The sequence below is a fragment of the Mastomys coucha genome, unplaced genomic scaffold, assembly GCF_008632895.1.
Source record: "Mastomys coucha isolate ucsf_1 unplaced genomic scaffold, UCSF_Mcou_1 pScaffold23, whole genome shotgun sequence".
NCBI classification, from domain to species: Eukaryota; Metazoa; Chordata; class Mammalia; order Rodentia; family Muridae; genus Mastomys; species Mastomys coucha.
The window spans coordinates 14542907-14555970 of NW_022196906.1; the positions used below are offsets into that span (position 1 = coordinate 14542907).

Here is a 13064-nt window from a genome sequence, read left to right on the forward strand (position 1 = left end):
TTGCATTTAATTTGATTTCAGATTCAGCATATGTGGTTAATGCAGTGAAAATTTTAGAGATAGCAGGCCCTATTAAGATTAGTAGTACTGTATGCACCTTATTACAAGAGTTACAAGATCTAATTTGGCAAAGGAAAAGGTGTTTTTATATTCAACATATTAGAGCGCATACAGGCTTGCCTGGACCATTGAGTGAAGGTAATGATATGGTTGACCAATGGACAAGGATGGAATGTATTTTCCTGAGCTCATCCTTAGATCAAGCCAGACAATTCCATCAAACCTTTCATGTGAATGCAGAAGAATCTTGCAACAGAAATTCCATTTGTCTAGAGCAGATGCCAGAAAGGTGGTCCTGGATTGTCCCCAGTGTGTGGTTCATCCTCACCCACCCAGTATGGGAGTGAACTCTAGAGGGTTGATGCCACTTAAGATCTGGCAAATGGATGTAACACACATTTCAGAGTTTGGAACTCTAAAATATGTCCATGTATCTGTGGATACCTGTTCAGATGTCATTCATGCTACACCCTTGAGTGGAGAAAAGGCTCGCAATATCATAGGGCATTGCTTGGAAGCCTGGGCTGCATGGGGAAAGCAACAGCAGCTGAAAACAGATAATGGACCAGCCTACATGGCTCAGACTTTTGCTTCCTTCTGTAAACAGTTGGAGGTACAACTTAATCATGGATTGATTACCCTATAATCCTCAAGGACAAGGAATTGTGGAGCGTGATCATCGCACCTTGAAAGAACATTTACAAAAACAAAAAGAGGGAATAGGCCAAGGCCACACCCCCAAAGAAAGAATATCCCTAGCCCTTTTTACCCTTAATTTTTTAAATTTGGATGTGGATGGCCTTTCCGCAGCTGATCGTCACCAATATCAAAGAGGATCCTTGAAGGGTTATGTAAAATGGAAGGATGTGCTTACTGGATTGTGGCATGGCCCTGATCCAGTGTTGGCATGGGTAAGAGGTTCTGTTTGTGTTTTACCCCAAGATTGTCAGGAACCCTTGTGGGTCCCGGAGAGGCTCGTAAGGAAGTGTCATCATGAGGGGTCTACTGGTGCTGCTGGTGGTCATCAGCCTGAAGTGGATTCCGGTGCAGCCAGAATTGAGATGGAGGATCCTGTCGGTGTTCCCGAGACCCATGCTGATATGCCATAATGCTAAGTGTTTCCCCGCTTTTTTAGTACTAATAAGAGTTTGGATGTGTCCTTTTTGCCCTTGGATAAGGAATTAACTAGTATAGGAGAAAATAGGAGCTTTGATTTGTTAGGGAGCTTGTGTTTTTTTGCTTGTGAAGTCAATTAGTGATTATAGTGACTGTGTTATGTTTTATAATCAGACTGCAGCGTGGTTTGATGCTCCGCCCCCAAATATTCCTGGTCAAGCTATAGTAAATGCTTCCTGGATAAGTGGTTGGTGGCCAGCTAGAAGTGAGTATAGTTAGCCGACACCTCTTCAACCAAGGTGGGACCCCCACTGTTCCAGTAGTCCTGATGCTAATAATGTTTTACCCTGGACAGGGTGCCAGTCCAAAAGGGTGATTTTCCCCTGGTGGATATTTTACCTTTTCTCCTGGGATTGGCACTGCTTTTAATGCCACCTTTGCCGGTAGGAATTTTACTGGTCAGGATCCTATTCAGGTGGAGCCAGCTAATCCTTTTGATTTATGGTTGTTGTGTGGTGTTAATGGTAGTTGCACTGATTTATCTCCGTTTGTAATGATTGGAGGAGGAGTACATGGAGTGGCTGCCTTTACCTGGAAGATTTATGAGAATTTTGGAAGATTTTTTAGCCATGATCCTCCCGCTATTGTGCCCCCAAACGGGTATATCACTTCCTTTGGAAGTGTGAGTGTGGGGCCTTTTAATGTTAACGTTTCCTTCTTCCCAGTTCCAGTGTGTGTTTGGCCGCCTTTTGTGTTTATTGTGAGTAATGGTAGTGCATTTTCTAGGAATAGGTTGAGTTGTAGTGCTCAAGATTGTTTTTATGCTCAATGTTGGGACGCAAGCAAATTTCCTTTGGCTGTGGTAGACTGCATGCCACGATGGGTCCCAGTTCCAGTGGATGCCCCACATTCCATGACCCTGTTTAGACAGAGGAGGGATTTTGGTATTACAGCTGCCATAGTTACTGCTATTTCTTTCTTTTTTTTTAGTTACTGCTATTTCTGTGGCTGCAGTTGGAGCCGTTACTGCTGCGGTGGCCATGGATCATACCGTGCAGACTGCCTCTACTCTGAATGCGTTATCTAGCAATGTTGCCGCAGCCCTTGATGCTCAAGCGGCCGTTAGTGCTCAGTTGAAATGTGGCTTGGTGGTGGTTAATCAAAGAATCGACCTGGTCCACGAACAGGTTGATACACTCTGGCAGCTGGCCCAGTTGGGATGTGAATGGAGATTTTTCCGGGCTATGCATTACGTCAGTACAGTATCAAAATATGACCCATGCAGCTAATTTGTCTCAGCAGCTGTCTCATTATCTTTTAGGGAATTGGTCTGCTAGTTTTGAAGATCTGATGGATCAGTTGTATATGTCCATAGTTACTGCGAATTCCACGCGTGTGGACGCGGGGCTGGCCATTGGGTTGTCATCCTGGATCACTTCCGCCATGAATCATCTAAAAGAATGGGGGCCTTGGCGGGTCTCTTTTTGCTGACCTCCTTTGTGGGCCTGTGGTGTATTTGCAAGATCAGGTTCACCCAAAGGCGTAATGCAGCTATGATTGTGCAAGCTTTTACAGCCATTGAGGCAGGACAGTCCCCCCAGGCATGGCTAACAGTCATGTATCAGTGATCGTCCACCACGTTCAGGCTGTAAGGCTAAGCACTGCACTTGGGATACACTGCTTGCTGCTAGTGGTCTCAAGAAGAGCATGTCTGATTGATGCAGGTTGGTACCGCCCTTTCCCCAATTCTCCCATTCATTCCTGCCTCTGAAAAAACGATATCGGACAGGTCTGGCTGCACCGGGTGGGTGACACCTGTGTGAGGGTATATACAATGTCCCTTTTGTCATCTTTCAGAGATCAGACCTCTACTCTTACCTGTTTTGTTTAAAACAAAAAAGGGGGAACTGGGGAGAGCTGCGATGTGCCGTGCCCTAAGATGGCACCGGCTCCGCCTTCCGCGAGCCCAAAAGCGAGCACTCTCCGAGAGCTAAGCTTGCTGATCTGGTTGCTTATGCACATTGGTGGCCTATCTGCTTTTCCCATGTAGCCTGCAGAGGTTGGTTGGTGCAGGAGTACTTAAGCCTGCACAGGCTTTTCCCCGGGGTCAGAAGATTGTTTTAAGGTTCCTGAATAAACCTGCTTTAAGAAGAGCTCAAAGGGTTGCGTCCTTCTTGCCGGTCGAGAGGGTCGGTCAATATACGATAATAAAATGAAAAAATAAGACATACAGAATGGAGTTTTATTCAGTCATAAAGACAAAAGCTAGGTAATTTGTAGGGAAAGTGATGGAACCAAAAAGCTTACTAAGCAAAATAAGCCAGATCTAGAGTGCCAAAACTGTATTTTCTCTCAAGTACAGAAAAAAAAAAAAATGTTTTTAAGACATGAAAAGATGGGGGCTTTAGGGGCAGGAGACCAAAAGAAGACAATACAAGGTAAAGGTGTAATAATAAGCAAAGTACATTATATATGCATCTGAAAATGTCAATGTAGCTCTAAAAAGGGTTCTTGCCTAGCACGTATGATGTTCCAGGTTCAATCCTCAACATGAAACACTCCTTAAGAACCATAGTATGTTGAGAGTAGAGGTAGGTCTGAAAGTTCTTCATCTTTGATCACATACTAAATTTAAGGACAGTCCAAAATACATCAGACCCTCTCCCTCCCTCCCTTTCTCTCCCTCTACCCTTCTAATAGTCACATGCACACACACACGCACGTGCGCTCACACACAGAGCCAGAGATAGAGAGACAGAAAGAATGGCAAAACATGAAAGAAACTTAGACACTCTCCTAAAACATGCAAGTGGCCAGTAAGTGTAAAAGTAGAGAATACGGAGAGATGGCTCAGCAGGTACTTACTGTTCTTACAAAGGACTCATTTAATTGCCAGTAGCCAAATAGTTAATTAGCTCACATCACCCTGTAATTCAAGCTTCCAGGGGATCTAACACTCTCATCTGACTGCCTTGGGTATATGCATGCACTTGTACATATACAATGTGTGCACACATACACATTAAGTTTAAAGTTATGTGTGTTCTGTATTATTTGCCAAAATGCCTGACAGAAGCAGCATTTTTAAAAGTTTGAGGTCATGGACTGAGAAGGTAAAATCTATCACAGCAGAGAAGGCATGGTGGCTGGAGTGGTTATGCAGCAGCAGGAGCTTGTGGTGGAGACTGGTCAGATCTTGGCAGATCAGAAGTAGAGAGGTGGACCAAAACTGTTGGTAAGTACAACCTTCAAAGACCAACCCATGCACACAGCCTTCAAAAACAGTGCTGGCAGCTTAGGGAGAGCACATGTTCAAAATATATGCTTATAGGGGACATTTCACTTTCAAACCATACTGCTTTCAAACAAAATCCAATCCAGCTTCAATTATGCTACACTGGCTGCTCTTCCAGAGGACCTGAGATCAATTTCTAGCAGTCACATGGAGGCTCCTAAGTGTCTCTAAGTCCAGTCCCAGAGGACCTGATGCCCTCTTCTGACCTTCTTGGGCCACAGGCATGTACCTGGTACACAGACATACATTTAAGCAACACAAGCACACAAAAACAAAACAAAACCTCTGTATTATATTATACTTGGAATCTGAAAAAAAAAAATACAACAGAGGCTGCCAGTGATTAAGGTTTAGGAGAAATAAGGAGATAACCATTTAAGAGTGTAGACTTTCTGCTACATCACCACGGTGGCAACAGTGAACAATAATACACTGTCCACCGAAAGCTGGCTAAGACATTAGGTGTTGGTAAAATGGCCCATTTAAGTTCCTGGCAAACAAAGACTCTGGGAATCCTAAAGTGGGCTTTCCTGGTTATACTACAAGAGAAGTCCCTGCCACATCACGCACCATTTTCTGAGATATATATATATATAAACATTCTTTTCCAGGGCCTATTCAACTATGTATTTTCCAATTTGCTAAGATATTACATGTTTTCATATCAAATATAAAGTATTTCTATGTAGTCCAGCAAGTTGGCTCAGCAGGTGGAGGTGTTTACCTCCAAGCTCAACCACCTAAGTTCAATTTCCAGGACCAAAAGATGGAAGGAAAAAGCCAATTCCTGAGTTATGTACCCCAACATGTCATGTTGTATACCCCAACCCATAATAAAAAACTGTACTATATAAAAATGTGTCAGATGAGAGATAGTTTGGATCTAGATTCAGTAGACAAAAGTAGTGTCAATTTTAACTATATTAATACAATGTAGGTTTTTTTATCTTTCAGAATTGTAAACTAGAGGTATGTGAACCACAATGAGACCCTCTCTCAAAAACTAAATAAACTCAATTCTGTCTAAGAATTATTTTTAAAACTAAGCTTGATAAGTCTATGTCAAGATTTCTTATACTGTACCATGTGAAATTAAATACAAAGTATTCTCTGGCTTTTATGTGGAATGTTATGTATAGAATTATTAGATCCACTTGGTCTCGTCTAGTTCAAGTACAATTTCCTTAGTTATTTTAAGACTCAATGTTAATATCAATTTATTGTCAAAGAGTGCTAAAATAGTCTTCTACTCCATCATGCTATTTCTCTCTAGATATATATTAATATTTGCTTCTCACACTTGAGTATTCTATTTCTAGGATCTTTACAACCATGACACGATTGCAACGAAGAACCATCTTACCTCTTTTTTGGTCTATTTATGCCCTAAAAAAATGAAATGAGTCACTTATTGGCAGCACAGAGAAGTCTTTGTAAACATTATCAGTCAAGCATAGTAGGCCATCACTGAAGCTACAACACATGTTAGTTTGAGGTCAGTTTGGGCTACATAGTGAGTTCAAGGCCAAGCCTGGACTACACAGTAAGGCCCTGTCTCAATAACAAATAATAAAAATTATTATTTATTAAGACAAGTTCAATGTCCTGGTCACTTCATAACATTAACTTTCAAAAGGACCATACCAACTGTGATCAAGATTGATTTTATAAATGGGAGGCAAAGATGGTTTATGCTATACTGAATGAACAAAATAGAGAAGTACATATTGCAGGAAATGTACAGGATCATGTAACATCATAGGATATCAACTGATGGTTAAGTCAATAAATTAGATAGAAATGTATTTAGATAGAAATGCACATGAAAAACAAATTCAGTTTTCATTCAGTTACAAAGTTCAAACTTATCAAGGATAGGTCTATGTACCTACCTCTTCTCCTTTTATTCAGGAAATACCGGGAAAAGCCTAGCTAGAGCAATTAGGATAAGAAAAAAATCACCCAAATAGGAAAAGTAAAATTGTTTCAGGTAACAGGGCATTCAGGAAAAAAATTATAAGAAACTCATAAAACATAAGATTTTCAAGTCAACAGTGTCTTTACATACTACAAATTTAAAAAGCAAAATATTATACAACATATAAAACTACATAAAATGACAGAGAACAAAATTAAACAGGGAAAATCTAAACCACCATGAACAAGACTATACACAACTTGCAAGGTATGCCAGATACATTGAGAGAAGTATCATTGTTACAATGTCCATCCTACCCAAAGTGCTTTGTAGATTACCACTGTATTAACAATTCTAATGGAATTTTTCACAGGCTTATTAAAAAAAACAAAAATAAACAAAAATAAAGTCATAAGAAACCAAAACCTTTCAGTTAAGTCCAAAAAGACTTAAATAAAAACAAAAATTCTAGGCTTAACAATGTATTAGAAGGCTGGAGACATCCACTTAATGGTGAGGTTTGATACTCAAGCAGTGTGTGTGCAAAGTGTAGTGGTGCAAGAAGATCAGAAATCCAAGGTCAGGGCAGTGGTGGTGCACGCCTTTAATCTTAGCACTTGGGAGGCGAAGCAGGCGGATTTCTGAGTTCAAGGCCAGCCTGGTCTACAGAGTGAGTTCCAGGACAGCCAGGACTGTACAAAGAAACCCCCGTCTTGAAGAGAGAGACAGAGACAGAGACAGAGACAGAGACAGACAGACAGAGACAAAGAAAGAGACAGAGAGACAGAGACAGAGAGACAGAAAGACAGAGAGACAGAGACAGAGAGACAGAGACACAGAGAGACAGAGAGACAGAGACAGAGACACAGAGACAGAGAGATCCAAGATCATTAGGTCATTCTTGACCATTTAGTTAATTTCAAAGCCAGTCTAAGCCCAGGAAACCTTGTCTTAAGAAAGAACAGCAAAAACAAACAAAACCCATTATATAAGCAGAAATCAAACAGTATAATATTGATACAAACATAAATTGTTTACAAATAAACATACACAGTCAATACTAAGCATAGGGGCACATAACTTCGATTCCAACACTCTGGGAGGCAGACAGGTAAATCTGTGAATTTCAGGCCAGCCAGATCTATAAAGATGTTATCCCCAAAACAAACAAAAACGTCCTTTATAAGGTCCACATAATTTGAACAATGAAATTAGAACTATAGCTTGATGGTAGAGCACCTGCCTAGCATCCTTGAGGCTACAAATTCAACTCCTAGCACCGGTATACAGCAACAGTATACATACACACATATATAAACTTAGGGGTTTTTAAAAAAAGGAAATATAATTAAATAATAGTAAAAGAAATATAGTTAAGTTGGATATGCCGGCTCAAACCCAAAATCTCTGTACTCAAGAGGCCTGGGGAAGAAATACTGCTCCAAGTTTAAGGCCAGCCTGCTCTACACAGTGAGTTCTATGCTATCTTGGATTACATAGTGAGGTCACCACAAACAAACAAACAAAACCCTGAAAGTGAAATCTAAATCTATATAACACAATAAACCTCCAAGAATGCTTCCAGACATGCCAGCAAAGAATTTTTGAGCTGACATGAAAATCGTGGGCATTAAAAGCAAAAATAAAAAATTAGGGCCATATCAAACTAAAGAATCTGCAAAGCAATACAAGAAAAAAAAATCTGAAAAAGCATGTACACAGACAAAAAAAAATCTGTAAACCATATATATTACAATGGGTCTATGTCTAAAACATAGTAACTCAGGTAACTTCACAGCAAAATACACGTCTTGATTTAAAAATTGATAAGTAACTGAAATCAGTATTTTAGCAAAGATAATACAAATGGCTTATAGATTAGGAAAATGCAAATCAAAACTGAAGATACTATCTCACATTTTTAAATGGCATACAAAAAGAAAAAAGTAAGAAGATAAGCAATGAAGAGACTAGGTAAATTGGCAGTTGTTACATACACACTGACATATCTATTATTACAATAACAAACTCACTTTTGGGATTGTATCTGAGAACATAAGGTCACGAATTTAAAGAGACAGCTACACTCACATTCAATGCAGCAATACTAACAAGCAAGGTATGGAAAGTAAGTATCCATAGAGACCAAAGGATAATTAAATGTCTTAAAATAACTGACCATAACACAGCTCCACCTTGAGAACATCATGTAGATTGATATACACCAGCTAGGAATGGAGGCACATGCCTCTAACTCCAGCAGTAAAGTCTGAGGCAAAAAAGGTTTCGAGTCTGAGGTCAGTTTGAGCTACAGCAAGACCCTGTCACAAAAATAAAAAAGCTAAGTAGAGTTAATACAGATACTACATGATCTAAGCAGCAGAGCCTAAAGAAAAAGCTGAACTCCAAGCAGAGAATGGAATGACTACCAAAGACTTGGAACTCAGAGTAAGGGATTGTATTGGTCAGATCCAAACTTGTGTTAAGTACTTGGACACTATTGTAAAACATGATGGTTTTTTCAGTGCTAGTAAAGTATATACTTAAGACAGTAGAAAGAGCCAGGTGTGGTGGCTTGCACCTGTAACCTATGCACTCAGAAGGCTGGGCCTGGACTGCCATGAGCTAGGTACCGGTCTAGCTACAAAACTTTCATAGTAAACTAGGCCAGAAAGTGAGACTGTATTAAAAACAAAAACAAAAACAAAAACAAAGAGAGAGGAGGTTCAGACAATGTACACGGGAGCATGACACAACAAATTAACAAGTTATGGGGAGATGGGAATTTGTGTCCATTAGTTCACAATGCTGACATGGGACACATATAACAGATACTAGGTAAAAAAACAAGTTTCAATCACATCAAACAAGAATATTTTAGAAAGGAAAACCAACAATGGAATTTAGAATTTCATAATTGAAGTCATAAAAATACACAATTGTAGAATATTCAAAGTTCACATAGAAGCACCCAGGAAATCCAAGTGTTGCCATCCAAGACACTGAAGAAATGTTATCCCCTATTACACACATGTAGCTTGTGTTCAGTCTGTAAATACCACATAATGTCAAATGTAAAAAGTTACTTCCAAAACTTCAGTAAGACATTTCTCGACTGTGAGACCATAAGTGAACAAAGAAACAAAATCTGTGACATTTCTACATGTCTTGCATCAACACACATAGAAACACTAAAGTTTTTGTTCCCTATACTACAAACCTTCAGTTTATACATATATCATGAAATTCTGATTTCTCCCACAATCCTTAAATTCAGAGCATCCTCAGAATTTGTTTTTACAGCACATAGCAACTGAATGTTTTTATACATTGCTTATTAATAAAACTTGTGCAGACTATGAATTTTGATTGCAAATGATGGATCAAGGGCTATCAAACAATTTTCTGAATCCCTTACATTCAAAGGTTCTCCCCCCAGTGGGGAGCTTCATGTTCATTAGCATCAGCAGACGTAGTGAAGGTTTCCCCGCACTCCTTATATTCATATGGTTTCTCTCCTGTGTGTTTCCGTAAATGTTTATTAAGGCCTGAGTGCTCAGTAAAGGCTTTTCCACAGTACTGACAAACATAGGGTTTCTCTCCAGTGTGAATTCGCATGTGAACTCGAAGGTATGAGGACCACAAAAATGACTTTCCACATATTAGACACTGAAAAGGCTTCTCTCCAGTGTGAGTCCGCATGTGAACAGGAAGGTAAGAAGAACACGTGAATGTTTTCCCACATACTGTACACTGAAAGGGTTTCTCTCCAGTGTGAATTTTCAAATGCACATTAAGATAAGAGGAAGATGCGAAGGCTTTCCCACAGTGGTCACATTCAAAGGGCTTCTCTCCTTTGTGACTTCTTATATGTGCAATAAGGCCTGAGGAAGTGCTAAAGGCTTTTCCACATTCTTGGCATGCATAGGACTTCTCCCCCGTGTGATTTCGTAAATGTATCGTAAGGCCTGAACGAGCAGTGAAGTCTTTCCCACAGTAACTGCATTTATAGGGTTTTACTCCAGTGTGAATTCGGAAGTGGGTCTCAAGAGATGAAGAGTTTCTAAAGGATTTTGTGCATACCTTACACTGAAAAGGTCTCTCAGAACTGTGAGTTTTTATGTGTACGGTAAGTTGAGCAAAGCTAATAAAGCCTTTCCCACATTCCTTACATTCATAGGGCCTTTCACCAGTATGTGTTCTTATGTGTTTAGTAAGGCATGAGCGTTCAGGGAAAGTTTTCCCACACTCTTTACATTCATATGGTTTCTCTCCAGTGTGAGTTCGCATATGAATACGAAGATAAGAAGATCGTGTAAATGTTTTGTCACACTGATTACACTCAAAGGGTTTCTCTCCAGTGTGAGTTCTTAAATGTCCAACAAGAGATGAGGAATGAGCCAAGGCTTTCCCACACTGGTAACATTCAAAGGGCTTCTCTCCTGTATGAATTCTTATGTGTTCAACAAGGCCGGAAGATGTGCTGAAGGCTTTCCCACACTCCTTACACTCATAGGGCTTCTCACCATTGTGAATTAGTACATGCTTAGTAAGGCCTGAACGTGCAGTGAAGTCCTTCCCACAATAATTACATTTGTATGGTTTTATTCCAGTGTGAATTCGAAAGTGAGTCTTAAGGCATGAGGAATTTCTAAAGGTCCTTGCACATACCTTACACCGGAAGGGCTTCTCACCAGTGTGAGTTTTTATATGTTCAGTTAGTTGAGCAAAGCTGGTGAAGGCTTTCTCACATTCTGTACATGGATAGGGCCTCTCTCCAGTATGTTTTCGTAAGTGTATCGTAAGCCAAGAACGGCCACTGAACGCTTTCCCACATACTTTACATTCATAGGGCTTTTCACCTGTGTGAGTTCGTATGTGACCTAGCAGGTAAGACGAACGTGTAAATGCCTTCCCACATATGTTACACTCAAAGGGCTTCTCTCCAGTATGAGTTCTCAAATGTGTAGTAAGGTAAGAGGAAGACGCAAAGGCGTTCCCACACTGGTCACATTGATACGGTTTCTCTCCTGTATGACTTCTCATATGCTCTGTAAGGCGCGAGGGTTGGATAAAGGTTTTCCCGCATTCCTTACACTCATAAGACTTCTCTCGAGTGTGTTGTCGTAGGTGTACAATTAAGCTTGAGCGCTCAGTGAAGGCTTTCCCACATTCCTTACAGTCATAGGGTTTCTCCACAGTGTGGCTTTGCATATGGATATTAAGGTACACAGGATGTGTAAAAAATTTTTCACATTTCTTACATTCATAGTATTTTTTTTCAGTGGGAATCACATGCCCACCATGGCTTATAGGATGAGTAAAAGCTTGTCCACACTCTTCTGATTTGTGGAGATTCTTTTCACTATGAGAAGAACTATGTGCCTGAAGTTCTAACTGATTAACAAAAGTTTCCCCACAGTCACTGCATTCAACGGATTTTTCCAGAGTGCACTTTCTCTGGGAAACATCTGGAGTCAAAATCAAAGGTTTTACATGGTTCAAGTGGAAAATGTTCTCTTCAGTAGAAGTTTCTTTAAGGGGTGGCAGAAAGTCTTTTCCATATAAATTAGATGCTGAAGTATTCTCTGGATTTGGAGTACTAACGTGAGTCTGACGGCATGAATCTTCACTAAAAACTGTTCCAACTTGAATAGAGTCACCAAGCTCCCCTCCACTGTGTTCTCTTCCCTATAGACAAAGGGTGAAAAGATGATTAGATGATTTTTCAGGCTTGGACAGGATGATATAACTGTGGAATTCCAATGCACTAAACTTCTCAATACATTTGGGGCATCGCTTTCTGCTGAGTGTGCTGGCTTACTACTATCCCAGCATTCTGGGGGCTGAAGCAAAGTCACAAGGGAAGCTACCTTGAGTAGTAGTGTGCTGCTCTCTGAAGGAAAAAAAAAAGGAGTAAAGGAAAAAGGAAAGAAAAACCAAAAAGGAAGAAGGGAAAGATATAAGAGCTCCTTGCCTATTGACAGCTAAGTCTCTCAAATCTTTCATTTGGGTCTGTTTTTATTATTAAATCCCTAATTTCCCCTGACACTAGGATCTTGTTGCCCCAACCCCTGACTGAGAAACTACGGACAATTAATGAGTTCTGAGTTCAGGAGCGTGGCTCCTAATAGGTCATTCCAGTGAATGAACCTACATACACCAAGAAATGATTTGGCTAGCACAAATTCAAATTGATTCTAAAAAAGGATGTAGAGTTTGGGGGGGTGGGGAGGGCAAGATCTTGGAGGAGTTAGGAGAAGTGGGAGTTGATTATTATTAAAATACATTATAAGAGATATTCTCAAATAAAAATATCTTTTAAAAAGAAATATCCTGGGGCTAGAGAGATGGCTCAGTGGTTAAAAGCACTTGTTCTTCCAAAGGATCTAGGTTAGTTTCCAAGCACCCACAGGGCAGCTCACAATTGTCTGTAACTCCTGTTCCAAGGAATAAGATGCCCTTGTCTATTCTCCAAGGGCAACAAAAATGGACATGGTGCACAGATGTGTAGGCAAAGTACCCATAAACATAAAAGTAAATTTATGAGACTTACCAGTTGCATCCCATTTGACATATCTGACCAAAATTTATCCTGCTGAAATGCTCTCCTTTTTGTCTTAAGGTGCATTTCCCATTCTAAAGTGAAACCATAAAAAACAATATATATATATA

At 40.0% G+C, this 13064-nt stretch overlaps 1 protein-coding gene across 4 annotated transcripts in view; it reads right to left on the reverse strand.

Annotated features, from left to right (window-relative positions):
* Positions 1-7376: 7376 nt before the first annotated feature.
* LOC116073339 (zinc finger protein 26) overlaps positions 7377-13064 on the reverse strand; it is a 32191-nt gene continuing 26503 nt past the window's right edge. For all 4 annotated transcript variants that reach the window (XM_031345171.1, XM_031345173.1, XM_031345170.1 and 1 more), the window contains 2 exons: positions 12946-13028; positions 7377-12080 (listed from right to left, as the gene is read on the reverse strand). In XM_031345171.1, coding sequence (XP_031201031.1) covers positions 9810-12080; positions 12946-13028 — 2354 coding nt within the window. In that variant the 3' untranslated portion in view covers positions 7377-9809. The remainder of the gene's footprint in view (positions 12081-12945; positions 13029-13064) is intronic.